At 39.7% G+C, this 16,003-nt stretch overlaps 1 protein-coding gene across 1 annotated transcript in view; it reads right to left on the bottom strand.

Annotated features, from left to right (window-relative positions):
- Positions 1 to 16,003, bottom strand: part of CNKSR3 (CNKSR family member 3) — a gene marked incomplete at both ends in the record, with an annotated part of 98,855 nt that overhangs the window by 26,447 nt on the left and 56,405 nt on the right. The window contains 3 exons of the mRNA XM_079716704.1: positions 1,591 to 1,678; positions 2,191 to 2,393; positions 8,963 to 9,126. Coding sequence (XP_079572830.1) covers positions 1,591 to 1,678; positions 2,191 to 2,393; positions 8,963 to 9,126 — 455 coding nt within the window. The remainder of the gene's footprint in view (positions 1 to 1,590; positions 1,679 to 2,190; positions 2,394 to 8,962; positions 9,127 to 16,003) is intronic.

Below are 16,003 nucleotides of genomic sequence, written 5' to 3' on the forward strand. Positions count from 1 at the left end.
TCATCTGGTAACGTAACTGTTAGTATTCCCATTTTACAGGTAAGAAAATTGAGACTCATAAGTTTGAAGTGACTTGTCCAATGTCCCAGGGCTAAGTAATGGTAGAGGTAGTATTTGAACCCATAGCTGTCTGTCTCTGAAGCATACGCTCAATGAGCACCAAAGGGAAAACAAAAACAAAAAATAAACACAAATAGAAACAATACCTGTTGTGCCCCTTAAGTTTGGGTTAAATTTTTCCCGATAAGCGACAAATTCTCAACAGCATATTTGTCAAAAGCATTATCTCATTCGCTTAAACACACATTTAAAAAGTACCATGAATCATGGGCCGGGCATCATGCGGCCCCAGTAAACAGGGGTAAATGTGATGAGGATGCCCAGTGGGCACCCTTCTGAGTGGGATCTGTACCCCTGGGCAGCCTCTACCGCAAATGCCAGGACTTGGTGGCTACATGATGAATGCACCGTGATTGGTATCAGACTCTTTCTGTCAAAATTATTTTATGCACTATAAAAAAGAGCTGAAACTCAGAGCCACTTTACTGCTCTGAGCGTTTTCCTAAGAACATGGCCTCAAAAGCATAATGATGAAGTCCCACATGCCTCAAGTTCAAGGGCTGCTCAGGACTGGACCTTAAACAACAGCCAAACTTCACTCTTCATGTTCCGGGAACAGACACAAAGCACATAGCTTTTCAGAACTGCATCTATTTTATGGCATGATTAGAACTGAGGAAAGGATGTTCTTTACTTTTTGCCAAATCAGCAGCGGAAACAAATGTGCAATCACAGAATTTTCAAACCTAGTGAGATGTGAAAAAAGAACAAGTTCTTCCGTACATTTTATGGCCTCAACTCAATTCAAAAATAATTTTACAACAGTCTGCTACATGCCAGTTAATATCTTCCTGGCCTTCACTAAGATGCGAAGGTCTGGCAAATGAGCTGTGTGTGAAACTGACGTGTCACTTCCAAACCAGAACATTTGTCAGTGTGAGAATCACCCAGGTTCTCTGCACCTCTGCCCCAGAGACAAACAACATAAGACACTGGTTGTTCTGTCAGCCTGCAACCTGAAGTGAGGCGAGCTGAAGCAGATCCCTCAGCTGACCCATTTGGATATAGAGAATCCAGGAGTAAATTGCTGAGGTTTGGGGGCTGTTTGTTACTGAATCACCACCAAGCTCCTCCTGACTGGTTAACCTAACCACCAGAGGTCAAAATGAAAAGAAAATTAAGAAGCAGATACAGTAACACACTCAGAACAAAGATTATGGTGAAATGTAGTTACTCCAGAATTTCTATTTTAAAAATATTAAGTGCTCTAACATTTTAGAGAAAGTATAGGGCTATTCGCTCAACTATTTTAAAGCAAAAGAAGGTAATCTTTGATGTAAAGGTCACTAGTCATTTTTCACAGAAACTATCTGTAAATTCATCTAACTTAAAGCCCTTTATCTCTCCCCAGCTCTGATGGGGGCAGAAAGGGGGAGAAAGAAAGAATGGTACTTTATACCTACATGTAAACCCTTTGAAGAAAAGGAAAAGGGAAAAAAAACTTTTAGAAAACACCAGTGATGTACTGACCTTCTGGACTGTAGTGGTCAGGTCCAAGCAAAGCTGAATGATTTTGTTCTTCGTTATTGAGAAATCAGTGATCCCTGTAAATGGAGCCCTAGAAAGCAATGAAAGTTCTCTTTAAAAAAAAAAAGTGGAGAGGATAAACCCACTGGGATCCCACACTGTGTGTTAACAAGCACAGCTACACAACAGGCTGGTTTAAATTGTTATGTAACTGTTTCCTCTCAAGTAACACAGAAAATAGGAATCTGAGTAGAACAGAGACAGAGAAGTTCTAGATAAAAACACGTCCAAAGCTGAGCCAAGAGAATGAACATACCTTCAAAAGTCAACTAACAGCCTTCATACAAACAAATAATCAGTAATGTTTAACCTCAGTAAAACTCAACTTTAATTCTTCTCTAAGCTGAGGTTAATTCATTCCTGCTATTCACCTCAGGAACTTCCAAAGGGACCCTAAAATGCACCACTGACCCCAAACTCCTGGACAGGTCCAATGGCAAGGGCAAGAAAGGGATAAAGGTTCCTGTTCCTCAGGCAAAACACCGACTTCTATGCATCTCGGACCCTCCTTTTACAGGACAGTAAAGCACACCCATCACTTACCGGTCCAGCCAAGCTAACAAGGCCTTGGCAGCGCCTATGAGCTCTACCACAGAAGTCAGGAACTCATTGGGGGGCTTGTGGGAGGTGTTCCCATCATAGCCTGGACTTTTTCTCCGGCTGCTTATGTAATTCTGTAAATTGTGGGAAGATGCTCGCAGTTTCAGAACCAAGTTTTTCATATTGTCGGTTTCAAGGCCATAATTCTGGAAAACAAAATCAAAGGGAAAATTTCAAAACAATCAACAATGTCCAAACGCTCATAATAACCAAAAACCCACTGAGCTACCTGAGTAACTCCTATGTCAGCCACAAAACCCTACATGATTTGCTCACAGTGTTGTTCTCACCCACATGGGCCACACCAGCCTTGCCTCTGTTCCTCTTGCCTCAGGGACTTTGTCTTGCTAGTTTCTCTTCCCGAAATTCTCCTCCCACAAAGGTTGGCATGCACAGCTCCTTCCTATCACATCCTAATTAGCCCAAATGTCCCCTCCTCTTCACGGCTTCCAGGACCATCTGGAGCAGTTTCTCAACCTGGGCCCTAGTGACATTGAAAGCCTAATAATTGTTTGTCTGGGTTGGGGGGTGGGATTCCTGTAGATGGTAGAATGTTTAGCTGGCCTCTACTCTTTAGATATCAGTAGCATCCAGTCCCCAGTTGTGACAAACAAAAATGTCTCCAGACACTACCAAGTACCTCCTGAGGTCACTCTCTAGCCATCACCTCTGTCATCTCTGAACCACCCTGTTCACTGCTGTCTTTCTAAGTCGGATGCAAGGTCTGCGAGAGCTGGGGTCTGTGTGTATTACTCATGACTGCATTTCCAGGACAGCAGACGTAAAGCAGTCATTGAATGGAGGAATTTCCATCAGATAAAAGTCACACAGAAACAGAACAGCACTGACTAAACATCAATTCACCTGGAAGGTCATTTCCATCTTGTGAGCTTCTAACCTCCGTTCTTTCTGAACAATGTTTGACTTACCTGGATGCTTTTAAAAAAATCCGTTTCACGTGACACTATTGCCCTAGACTACTCTCTTCCAGATAAAGAACAAATCCCAAGTAACAACAAGAAACGACATGTAAATCTGACATGACTTTGGGGGGAGGATGAATTTCAGTATTCAATTGCATGTACACATCTTAAATTGGTGTTTCATCCTTTTTTAAGAAAAAAGTGAAAATATTTCTGGGGTATATTAAACTGTGTCAATAGCATCCCAAAGCAAGAATGTGGTATCATTTAAAAATTGGTTATAATATATGGCCAACACTATTGAACGCTTTATGCCAGAAACCGGGCTTAGTGCTCGGCAAATATCTCAGGTAAAACAGCATGTGAGGTTGGAAGTGATATTATCTCTATTTTGCAGGTGAGAAAACTGAGGCACAGAGACATTCAATAAATTCTCCAAAGCCACACAGCTAATCGGTGGCAGTTGGGGGGGATTCTAACCAAGGCAATCTGCATCGAGGGTACAAGCTTTGGATCATGATGCTGTATATGCCCCCTTCCACACACCCTGTCCAAGAACGGGCAAAGCGATGAGACAGAAACCAGGATGGGCACTGGACAAGAAAAAAGAGAAGTGGCCAGTCATCCTGGATCTAACACAAACTAGCAAATTGTTTGATCCCCCTAAATTCTATCCTGACCTGCTCCAACCCCTCTGATGTGTTAGAAGCTTCTTTCAGCCAGCTTCAGCCAACCTGGACCTCACTCTTCTGAGAGGCCGGTGGGCCCTCTTTGGATCTGATCACTGCTTTTGTCCCCACTGCATCTAGCCTGTCCCTTGGTCCCTCCTCTGTTATAGCCCCATCTCTAATGCCTCAGGGAGGGGTGAGCCATGTCCCCAAATCAAGATACGTAAAGCATAAATAAACCAGGGAGTCTGTGAGAACTTTTTTCTTTTGGCAAGATGAACAATGGTAAGTAGCAACAGTAACAACACAAGACAATACCCTGAATGAAAACACTGTACACTTTAATTAGATTTTATGTGAAGTTTAAATTTATGTGGCATGTTGCTTCTTAGAAAATAAAAAATATTTTTTTTAAAATGTATATAGAAAAGAGTTAAGAACAATTATAAAGAAAAAATGCATTTTTTTTCAGATGCATTAACTGAAATTGTCTTTGTGAGCTTTAAAAAAAATGTAAATTTCAGAACAAAAATGAGTCTTCTGTATTAACAGTGATGTTCCATCTAAACTTGATACTCATTCTTTTTTTGTTCCACTGTCATTTTCTGGAGACCAAAATATGGCATTGTCCTTCAGTAGAGAAGACAAAAATAAAAAGATGGATTTTCACCATGGCTTTTTAAATCAGAGAATCAAAGACTCAAAACTGAGTGGATAAAGAGCCACATGACACAGGTTGTTTTGAAGCACTTGTGACTATGATTAAAGGGAAGTGTCCCCTTATTCAGTTAATTAGTCAGCCTGCCGACTTACAGCAAGAGTTCTGAACTAAAAGCAGGAAACTCAGCTTTCTATAGCCAATGACACCATGAATTACTCGGAACTTTTATTACTGTAGACAACATTTATTTCTTGAACTCAAAGAGGATTAAATTCATCTTAGGGTTACAGGAAATTTTACACCTCAATCTTCTATAAACCTACCACTTTTAATATTAAAACAAAGGAGGAGTGTAGCTTGTTAACTGGTTCTTTTCATTTCCATTCAGTTTCTCTGATTCTTTTTTTTTCCCCAAAAAACAAATCACGGGACTAGAAGGGTAGACAGATGTAGCTATAATAGATTATAATTTTATTTTATGTTTTAAGGTACTTCAGAGATTTTAATCAGCTTTATTAAGGTATACTTTATGATGCATAAAACTAATTTTAAGTACGCGACATAATCAATTTTAACAAATGTAAATAGTCACATAAGCACCATCACAATCACAATACAGAACATTTGCATCGCCCCCAAAACATCCCTCATACCCCTGCATAGTCACTTTCCCCAACCCCCAGGCCCTGGCAACCTCTGATCTTCTTTCTGTCACTGTAGTTTTGCTTTTTCTACATAGATTATAATTTTAAAAAGCAGTAAAGAAGGAACAAAGAAAGGAAGGAAAATTCCATCCCCTTCCACCCCATTCCACAATAAGAAGAGAACAAGAAACTGATTATATTAGCTCCAAAGAACCCCTACTATAGAAACATAATCAGGAAAGGATTATTGACTTAAGTGTCCCACAATGAAAGACAGTAAATGAATAATTTCTCAGACCAGATTTGATTACTGTCACTAATCTTTTCCCTAATATCTGTCTCCTTCAGAAATTGCTTAATTTAAGATAAGGTATCAACACAGTACGAACTAAGAAATGAAATGAATCTCCAAAAATCTAGACACATACTACAAACCTTCCACTGAGATCTCACGTCATTAGAAGTTAGCCATCAGGGGTCATTTCCTGGTCTGGCTAGAGAAACAACACATGAGACAGGAGAAAAGGAAAGAGGCAGATTCTCGCTCTTCTGGAGTCATAAACTGTACACATTTTAGCTAAGGACAAACCTTACACAACTTCTCCGCCACCTTCTTTCCCCATTCCTACTAGCTCTATCTGTGATCTAACATACATGGTGATTAAGGAGTTTCACAGTCACACAATCAAATCCATTTTACTGACTTGGGTCAATTAAGTTTCAGCCTAAGAAGTATACTTCACAGTTTAATAAGTTCATAAGCAAGATCAAGTTAAATACAAATTGCTAGAACGGACTCCTCTTCCTTCACTATTTCTCCCCATAACAAAAAGGACACCAGTTTTTAACTGTTGCCATGGCTGGGTAAACAATAAACAGTGAGTCATCTCAGGGGTACACGAGTGCACAGAAGCACCCAGGGCAGGTAGACACATTACAGGTATTTCACTTAAGCACACAGGTAGGTGGCATCACTTCAAACGTGTATGGATTCCAACTTTGTGCACTTTCTCAGCCTACTTCAACCTTAAAAACAAATCTGCCCCTGCCTTGGTCTTTAGGAAACTAGGGTTTGGTTGATCTGGCAATGAAAATGGGTCTTGCAATTATACATTTTTACCCTCAATCCCACCCTAGAGACAAATGCTGTCCCCAACAGAACTTTCTGCAATGATGAAAATGTTCTCTGTCTGTACTATCCAAATATGGTAGCCACTGGCCACAAGTAGCTACTGAGCACTTGAAATGTAGCTCTGTGACTAAGGAACTGAATTTTATTATTTCACTTTAATTAATTTTAATTTAAATGGTCACATGTGGCTAATAGCTACTGGAAAAAGCAGCTCTACAGCCGGTCCCAGTCACCCTCTGCCCCAGATAGAGGGAGAAAAAGTGGGCTCCGACTCTGAACTCAATCCTGGGAAGTGGTCCTGGTTCGCCTCAGAAAACAAGTCACTCTCCCAAGCCACTCCAGCCAGCCAAGGTCAGTGTTCACAAAAGGGAGTTTTTCTCCTTGCTCCCTATATCCAGAACCAGCTCTTTGTGGCCCATCTGCTCATCAGTTTGGAACCTTAATCAATAGCTATTCCCTATTTTAGATTCCTAAAGATCCTAAAGATTCCTAAAGATTCCTTAGATTCCTAAAGATCGGCACTTTTCTTTCCAAATCTTTCCAGTGGCTTTTGTTTTTTTCCTCCCCCTCTCTTACTTCTAATTCTACTCATTTCCTGTCCATCATAAAATCAACATCCACTAAACTGTTTACATAAAAATGTCTTCCATAATACCAGGGACAACAGCAAACACATATTAACTGTCCAGGGGATGGACTGTTCAAGGCAAAAAATTACCACCTATTTATATACACAAAGATCTATATGGTGTGAATGGGTTAAACACAGTATGATCAATAGATGCATTACCATAAGAATATTTTAAAAGGAGATTATAGCAAGGCTAAAGATATTTTAGTGAAATACTCTAAAACCCTCCCCAACCCAGAAAAGGCACATTCATTTAAGAACCCTCTGTGACTCTCGTGTCAAATGCATTCACTAGCACTCTGCTACATGAAGCACGTCCAGAATGAGTCTGAGGTCAAAACTTTGTCTACAAAGGAAATTAGGAGGAAATTGTAAGAGATAAAACACAGCTTTAGGTTCTGGCATTTGTCCAGCTCTGTTCACTTTAGTCTAATATTTTAAGAGGTAGGGAAGGGAGGAAAGCAGGGAGGCAGCTGTTATGTTAATTATCCCACTTGAGGTCCACAACTTGCATCCAGTCCATCCTGCCTGCTCTCCTCCCACACTGTGGATTTCAAAGTTATTGACCTGCCCTCCAAGTCCTACCACAAAGTGAAAGAGATGATCTGAAATAGCAGAAAAGTCCAAAAAGTAATGTTCCCAGAAAGGACAAGACTAAACTCAAACATGTCTTACTGTATGAAAAACATACAGTTTTAATAATAAACAGGACTCAGATATTTTCTGGGCAGTGCAAAACACTTACAGGTTAGTAGACAGCCACATCTAGGGGAGCATCACTGTACAAACGGGGAAAACACACACCACCATCTCCCTGGAGGTCACAGAGCCAGGAGTGTGCAGCAAAGCCTGGATTAAAATGCAAAAGCCTGCTTCCCAGACCAGCTCTCACATCACTTGGCCACAGCATCTTCCTGGTGGCAGCTCATTTATCAACCACAAATAATTTCCCCATTACTTTCCTAAACAAGAGTAGCACATATCAGAGCAGAAGACAAGGTTCTATCCACTTTAAGAAGAACACGCACAATGCAGCAAGTGTTAAAGAATCAACGGAACGCAGACCAGCAATGGCAAGATAATCGGGAGCGCATTTTTTCCCACCATTCTCAGGGATATAATTGTATATAACCCCTTGCTCAGGTTCACAGCATAACTAAACCAGCCTGAATGCTGCCGAGTTTGCCCAAATCCTGACAGTTAAGGAAACAGCATCCTTCTCATGGCATCACAGCAGACTGACAAGGATCCCACCCTATGCCAACCAATTTATAAACACAGTACCCTTGGAGGTGGTTTTAAACCATACCTAAAAGAGCTACTACCCACACGGCCACAGATGTAATGAAGGGTCGGAACCTGGCAGGATTTTACTCACTCACGTTCAAGCCAAAACTCAGTCAGCTGCGAAATGTAACTAAGTTCACATTTTTTCCCATCTAGCTGCCATTTCACAGGTTGATTATTCCAAGCACCAGTATCAGTTACTGAAATATCACAGATATCTGTGAAACATAAAAATTCTTTTTATAGTAACAAAAACAGACACGAAAATCAGAACCCATTTGTCATTTCAATATAGAAGATGACATGTTCATTCAGGACCATCTTCATCTTTTTTATTCTTTTTAAAAGATAAGAAAATAAGATGCATACAGAAATTTGTTCCATAAAAGGTCAACTTTTTCTGTAAAGGCCAAGAGAGTAAATATTTTAGGATCTCAGGGGCCACACGGTCCCTGTTACCACTACCCATCTCTGCCATGGTAGCACAAAAGCAGCCACAGATAACACTTAAATGAACGGGCATGGTTGCGTTCCAATAAAACTTTATTTACAAAAATAGCGGGCCAGATTTAACTTGTAGGCCTTCGCTTGCCAAGTCTACCTAGCAAATGATTTCTTTTCTTCCCTTCTGATATTATCTTCAGCTCATGCTCTACTTCCATGGATCATTAAGAAAATGACAATAAGCTAAAGCGCAAAACTGTGGAGATTTACAAGATGAGATTCTTAAAAACATATGGCGGTACAGATCACCTTTTCCTGAACTAACCAGTGCACAGAGAAGGTCGACAGCCTCCAACACAAGTTCCTGGTGTCCAATTCGTGTGACACCCAGCTCCTCAAGATCCTGATGGGAAATCTGCAGCAGCTGCTCTCCATTTATCTTCTCCCGTTCAAACTTGTGGACATACTGCTGCAGGCAATCATCTAACCCTACCAAAAAAAAAGCAAAAGGGTCCATTATTGTCATTTTTGTTCCTTTACTCAAAAAAATGCCCACATTTAAATCAACTTCAGGAATTGCCAATTATGCTCCACTATTTGATTGTCTATACAATGTGTATTCCACCTGAAGGACATCTTTCAAGTGTGTCCTCACATCTTCTTAAGCAGATTTTAAATCTAATGCACAGTTTATTTGTACAGCAGAAAGTAACACAACATTGTAAAGCAATTATACTGCAATAAAAAAAAAAGGTTAAAATGGTCAATTTTATGTGCTGTATCTTTTACCACCTTAAAAAAATAAATAATTAAAAATGTTTTATTTTTTAAAATGCAAAAAAAATAATTTCAAATGGATCCTACACAATTTTGACAGTTACCGTCCCATTCCCTTTCAGCTAAAAGAATAAACACTAACCCCTGCTGACTTGAAATGCTAGTTATCTGTGCTAGACATATGTTTGTCTGTTTGCTAAGCAGTCTTCCTCTGGAACACCATCCCTCTCCCAGCCCATGTGATCCCAGTGGACTTGCCAATCAAGATGCTTTGCCACAGTGATTGGTCACACTATTCTATCCATCAACCAGTTATAGGTTCAGGGATGACCATGTGACTCAAGCAGAACCAATCAAAATCTTCCCTGATATTTGATATATGAACATAGGAAGACAAAGTCCCCTTCTTCCTTTCCAATTAGAAGTCATAAACATACAAATTTGGGGATGCTGGCAGTCATTTTTCTGATCAGTTTTACAAAATAAATCTATTCGAGACAAAGAAGATGTCCCAGTAACATCCAACATGTCCCTGGATCTAACCCTACTTAAAGATACTTCTAACCCCAGCATTTTTTACTTAAATAAAAATAAATTCCCTTGTTAGCTTAAGCTTATCTGTGTTGAGTTTCTGTCCCTTGCAACTGAAAAAGTTCTGATGAATACAAGATCTAGAGGAGTAGGTACCAGCAGTGGTACCAGAGAAAGACAATGTTAAATGGGTTAGTTTATGGGAATTTTTCTAGGTCAAATACTACTGCCAACAGTGTTGTATTTTAATGTTCTTATATAATGATTAAAATAGGTAACCCTAAAAGAACTTGGGATTCTTTACTCCTGTATAGAGAACTCTCTGGTCAACACGTTAATGGTTTTACTGGAAAATCTTATACTAAACTAGTTGATCTGTTTAAGCCCAAAAATAAAAGCCACCTTAGTGTTTTAAAAGGTAGATTTATATAAATTCAATCCCAACACAAAGGATGAAAACTCAATTTAACTAGAATAAAGTATGTGGAAGGCATGTTGCTGTCCCCTTCCCACCCAAACACACAAGCACACACACACTTCATTTAACTCTCACGAAAGCTCTCTATGTGGGTATTCTGAACCAGGAAAAGTAGACGTAGGTCCGGCACTTACTTTTGGCAACACTAAAGTCCATGCATCTCAAAATCTGATATCCTAGGCTAAACGATATCTCTGCCCCACTTTTTTGAAAGTTTTGAAAGTGGCAAAAGCTTTCACCTCTTGATAAGATGTAGGAAGAGGAACAATGTCCTGATAACTGTTTGGGACGATCAAATAAATACAGGAAGAGGAGGTTAAGAAAAAATTAATTTTATGATAACTAGTCAGAACCAACCCATCCTCCCTGAAGTGACATCTGTCTATCAGAGGGGATCTGTCACACAGCAGCAAGGTTGGGGACACTGATATAAACTCAGATCTACTTTGATGGCCTCGAGCCACAAGTGGCCTCCATGGCATGTGAGTTGAGCAGGCAGTGGAGGCCACATAAGTCAGCAGGCATGGAGTGTCATGCCACTGGGGCAGCCAGGGGCAGCTGCACACAATCCAGCTGCAGTAGTCAACAGTGACAAGGGCCAAGAGCCAAGGAGAGCCTCCTTACAACTTTATTCCCATTTCACAGATGACTAAATTAGGGCTCATGTAAGTTGCATAACTTGTCCACAGTCACATAGCTGCCAAGAGAAGGATTTTGTCAGCCATTTTCTTCAGCTCAATACAGAAGAAAAGAGCTCAAATTCACATCAAGGTTTGTTGACAGAAGCCCTGATCCTTTTGCATTCTACCCTGCAAACATGAGATTATAAAAATTCCTCTCCAAACACCTTTCTAAATCAGCAGTAAGGTCTAATTACAAAACAGTTATTATTATAATAGAATCATGGAAACCTAGAGGTGCTTAAAAGATACTTCACATTTTATTGAATCCAAAAAATTGGGAAAGTATGGACAAAAGACTAATTACTATGAATTTTGCCCTAAATGACTCAGCCAGTTTTAAGCCAGATCAAACCAATATCCTACAATCTCCCCTCCTTCAGAAGGTTCTCTTCCTTTGCCTTCTTTTAAGCTTTAAAAGGAATTTTTGTTTTAACTTGTCATAAAAATTTAAGACAACTATATTGTACATTTCAACCCTGTCATGGCTGAATTGGTCTTCCTAAGATTCATATGTTGAAGTTCTAATCAGCAACACAATACCTCAGAGCACCACTGTATTTGGAGGTAGTGTCTTTAAAGAGGTGATTAAGTTAAATGAGGTCATATGGATGAGCCCAAACCCAATATGACTGAGTCCTTATAAGGAGAGGAGACACACATACACAGAGAAGAACATGTGGAGACACAGGGAGAAGAAGGTATCTACAAGCCAAGGAGAGAGGCCTCAGAAGAAACCATCTCTGCTAACACTGTGATCTCAGACTTCTAGCCTCCAGAATTTCAAGAAAATAAATTCCTGTTGTTTCAGCCACCCAGTCTGTGATACTTTGTTATGACAGCCCTAACAAACCAACACAAACCTAATAACACTTTATTTCATGTTCATCCACATGCGATAAACTCTTTCCTAAAATAAGCAAGGCCCAATGACCAAAAGAATTGCAATTCATGTTTACTGTGCCAGGCAAGTTCTTTGCTCAAAATACGAGAACAAAACCGACTCATATTAGCAGAATAAACCAGTCCATTAAGTGTAAAGTGAAGGAACCATGCACTATGGATGTTCATAAAATTTCACCCCTGAATAATAAGTAGAAATAAAGATGAGGCCAGATTTCTCTTTTAACTATGAAAAGTTTCACTGAAGAAACAGGATTTCAGAAATAGCTTCAGTGCATTAAGGAAATATTTCGGACACAGAGAAGAAGGTTGAGATGAGAGGTGTGATGAAGTTTCTGGATAGGACAAGAGGGAACTGAACCAAACAGCAGAACATTTGCCTGAGAAAGGGCAAGAATCTCCTTGAGGATTCTGAGGAATATAAATGGTTTGACCTCAACTAATCAGAAGATCTCTGAGATGTAGGAGAATTACCAAGTGGAAACACCATGCTGCTACCTACCCAAATACAGAATCTAGAGTGGCTTAAAGACTTTCCCCTGTGGAAGCAGCCTAAATGCCCGTCAACAGATGAATGGATAAAGAAGATGTGATATACATATACAATGGCATATTACTCAGTCATAAAAAAGAATGAACTAATGCCATGTGCAGCAACATGGATGGACCTTGAGATTATCATACTAAGCAAAGTAAGTCAGACAAAGACAAATATCATATGACATCACTTATATATGGAATCTAAAAAAATGATACAAATGAACTTTGAAACAAACTCACAGACAAAGAAAACAAATTTATGGTTACTAAAGGGGAAGGGGTGGGGAGAGATAAATTAGGAGCTTGGGATTAGCAGATAAACACTACTATATATAAAATAGATAAGCAACAAGGGCCTACTGTATAGTACAGGGAACTATATTCAATATCTTGTAATAACCTATAATGGAAAAGACTCTGGAGAGGAATAAAAATACATATATATATATGTATATATAACTGAATTACTTTGCTAAACACTTGAAACTAACACAACACTGTAAATCAACTATACTTCAATAAAAAATTTAAAAAGTAAAAAGAATTTCCCCTCAAGGGACATGTCTATTGAATATGCTAAGTTTTAAATAGTATTGTCTCCAGTTTTATTATTCCAATACAAGATGGCCTATTGTTCAGTTATCCTATTGTTTAGAATACAATTACACATTTATAAACAGCGAAATCAAACTATTATGCAGTCCCATGAAGGAGGGGAAAATCCCCAATTTCAAATAAACTGGTTTTAGAATTTGTAATACACAGTACACTTTAACCTATTTGTCAAATGTATCTATTTACCAGTTCTTTGCTTCAAGGAACTTATTGAAAGTCTAGCAGCGCTGAGAGAAACACAGAATTAAATAAAATTAGATTAAACACATTCCATTTACACAAATTAAACACATAATTCAATGTGAAAAGAATCAGGAAGGCAAAGGAGAGGGAGTTCCCACAGAATGGAAGCAGCAGGGAGAGACAGCCAGACTTCCTCCCCTCTTCCCAAACCTGTAAATAAACCTAAAATTTCAGAGAAATCCCAAAGGTAAAAAGGAAAAAAAAAAAGAAATATCTTATGATTTTTTAAAATACTATTTTATAATTTATATCAGAAAGCAACAGGGCAGTGGTTAAGAGCCTGAGTTCCAATCCAATCCTACTTCTTGCTAACTGGGTACCTGGGGCAAGTTACCCAGTTGGCTCATTTGTAAAACAGAGATAATAACACTACTTACTACACAGATCTGTGATGAAAATTAAGTGTTAATAGTTATAAAGAACTTAGAACACTATGAAGCAAATAATTACATATTTCGTTCGATTAAAAAATTGATTTATTCAGGTCGTCAGTCCCCTCAGTGTTCAGAACAAAAGTTGCTAGAGAGACACACAAACTCGCAAATGCTTAGGTAGCCCCCTCTGGAACAGCATAAATTGGAGATAAAATAAAATCACAACAGCCTTTGTTATTAGCTTCCCCAGAATATATTCCCAAATTTGGTAGCTTACTGTTATCATTGATCCTACCTAAAAATATTTTAGGATTTATATTGGAATACAAGTACCATGAAAGTAGAGTCTTCATTTTTATTCACTGCTATTCCCTAGCATCTAGAACATTGTTGGTGCACAATGTATGTGAAATAAATAACAATGCATAAGAAAGACAAAGAACTTCATGTTCTTACGAACGCACAAGTCACCTGATTTTATTTTCCCATGCAAGTGAGTAACTAAAATTAACAGAACTACTGATTGTGATATCAGGGTATTTGTTGCAAGTTTCAATGTTTCAAGATTAAAGGAGGTCATTTCTACACTGGGAAATATTATAAACAAAATGAAACCCCAAAACAAAACTCCAATCTTTGACAAGATACTTGCTCTGTACTAAGGATTAGTTTTTATTAACTAATTAATCTCTCCAAAATGTGGAAAGGATTGTGTACATGAAGATTAAGACATGACAGTAAATGCCCCAGCGCAAAAACTCTAGAGCTATTCCCTTCTAATTTTCTGTACGAGACTGAAATCAGATTGTTGACTAGATCAGCCTCTGTCCTGGCAGGTGCGGCCCATTAGAAAGACATCCCAAAGCTATGCTCTCAGCCTATAGGCTCAAATCAGCAAAACCTCTAATTCCACAAAGACAGTGAGCCCAGAGTTGTTCTGACAGCCCTTCACATCAAGTACTTTGATCATTAAAGTATTTTTAACCACAGGATTTTGCTTTATTTTGCTATGTTTTAAAGGAAATGTGTTGGTGTCCCAGTTCAAGATGGCGGAGTAGAAGGACGTGCACTCACTCCCTCTTGCAAGAGCACCAGAATCACAACTAACTGCCGAACAGTCATTGACAGGAAGACACTGGAACTCATCAAAAAAGATACCCCACATCCAAAGACAAAGGAGACGCTGCAATGAAACGGCAGGAAGGGTGCAATCACGATAAAATCAAATCCCGTAACCGCTGGGTGGGTGAATCACAAACTGGAGAACACTTATACCACAGAAGTCCATCCACTGGACTGAAGGTTCTGAGCCCCACAGCAGGCTTCCCAACCTGGGGGTCTGGCAACGGGAGGAGAAATTCCTAGAGGATCAGACTTTGGAGGCTAGCGGGATTTGATTGCGGGACTTCGACAGGACTTGGGGAAAAACAGACTCCACTCGTGGAGGGCACACACAAAGTAGTGTGCTCATCAGGACCCGGGGGAAAGAGCAGTGACCCCAGAGGAGACTGAACCAGACCTACCTGCTAGTGTTGGAGGGTCTCCTGCAGAGGCAGGGGGTAGCTGTGGCTCAACATGGGGACAAGGACACTGGCAGCAGAATTTCTGGGAAGTTGTCCTGGGCACGAGCCCTCCCAGAGTCTGCCATTAGCCCCACCAAAGAGCCAGGTAAACTCCAGTGCTGGGTGGCCTCAGGCCAAACAACCAACAGGGAGGGAACCCAGCCCCACCCATCAGCAGACAAGTGGATTAAAGCTTTACTGAGCTCTGCCCACCAGAGCAAAACCCAGCTCTACCCACCACCAATCCCTCCCATCAGGAAGCTTGCATAAGACTCTTAGATAGCCTCATCCACCAGAGGGCAGACGGCAGAAGCAAGAAGAACTACAATCCTGCAGCCTGTGAACAAAAACCACATTCACAGAAAGACAGACAAAATGAAAAGGCAGAGGGCTATGGACCAGAAGAAGGAACAAGATAAAACACCAGAAAAACAATTAAAGGAAGTGGAGATAGGCAACCTTCCAGAAAAAAGAATTCTGAATAATGATAGTGAAGATGATCCAGGACCTCAGAAAAAGAATGGAAGCAAAGATCGAGAAGATGCAAGAAATGTTTAAAAAAGCCCTACAAGAATTAAAGAAAAACACCTAGAAGAATTAAACAACAAACAAACAGAGATGAACAACACAGTAACTGAAATGAAAAATACACTAGAAGGAATC

The sequence above is a fragment of the Hyperoodon ampullatus genome (genome assembly GCF_949752795.1).
Source record: "Hyperoodon ampullatus genome assembly, chromosome: 12".
Classification (NCBI taxonomy): Eukaryota; Metazoa; Chordata; class Mammalia; order Artiodactyla; family Ziphiidae; genus Hyperoodon; species Hyperoodon ampullatus.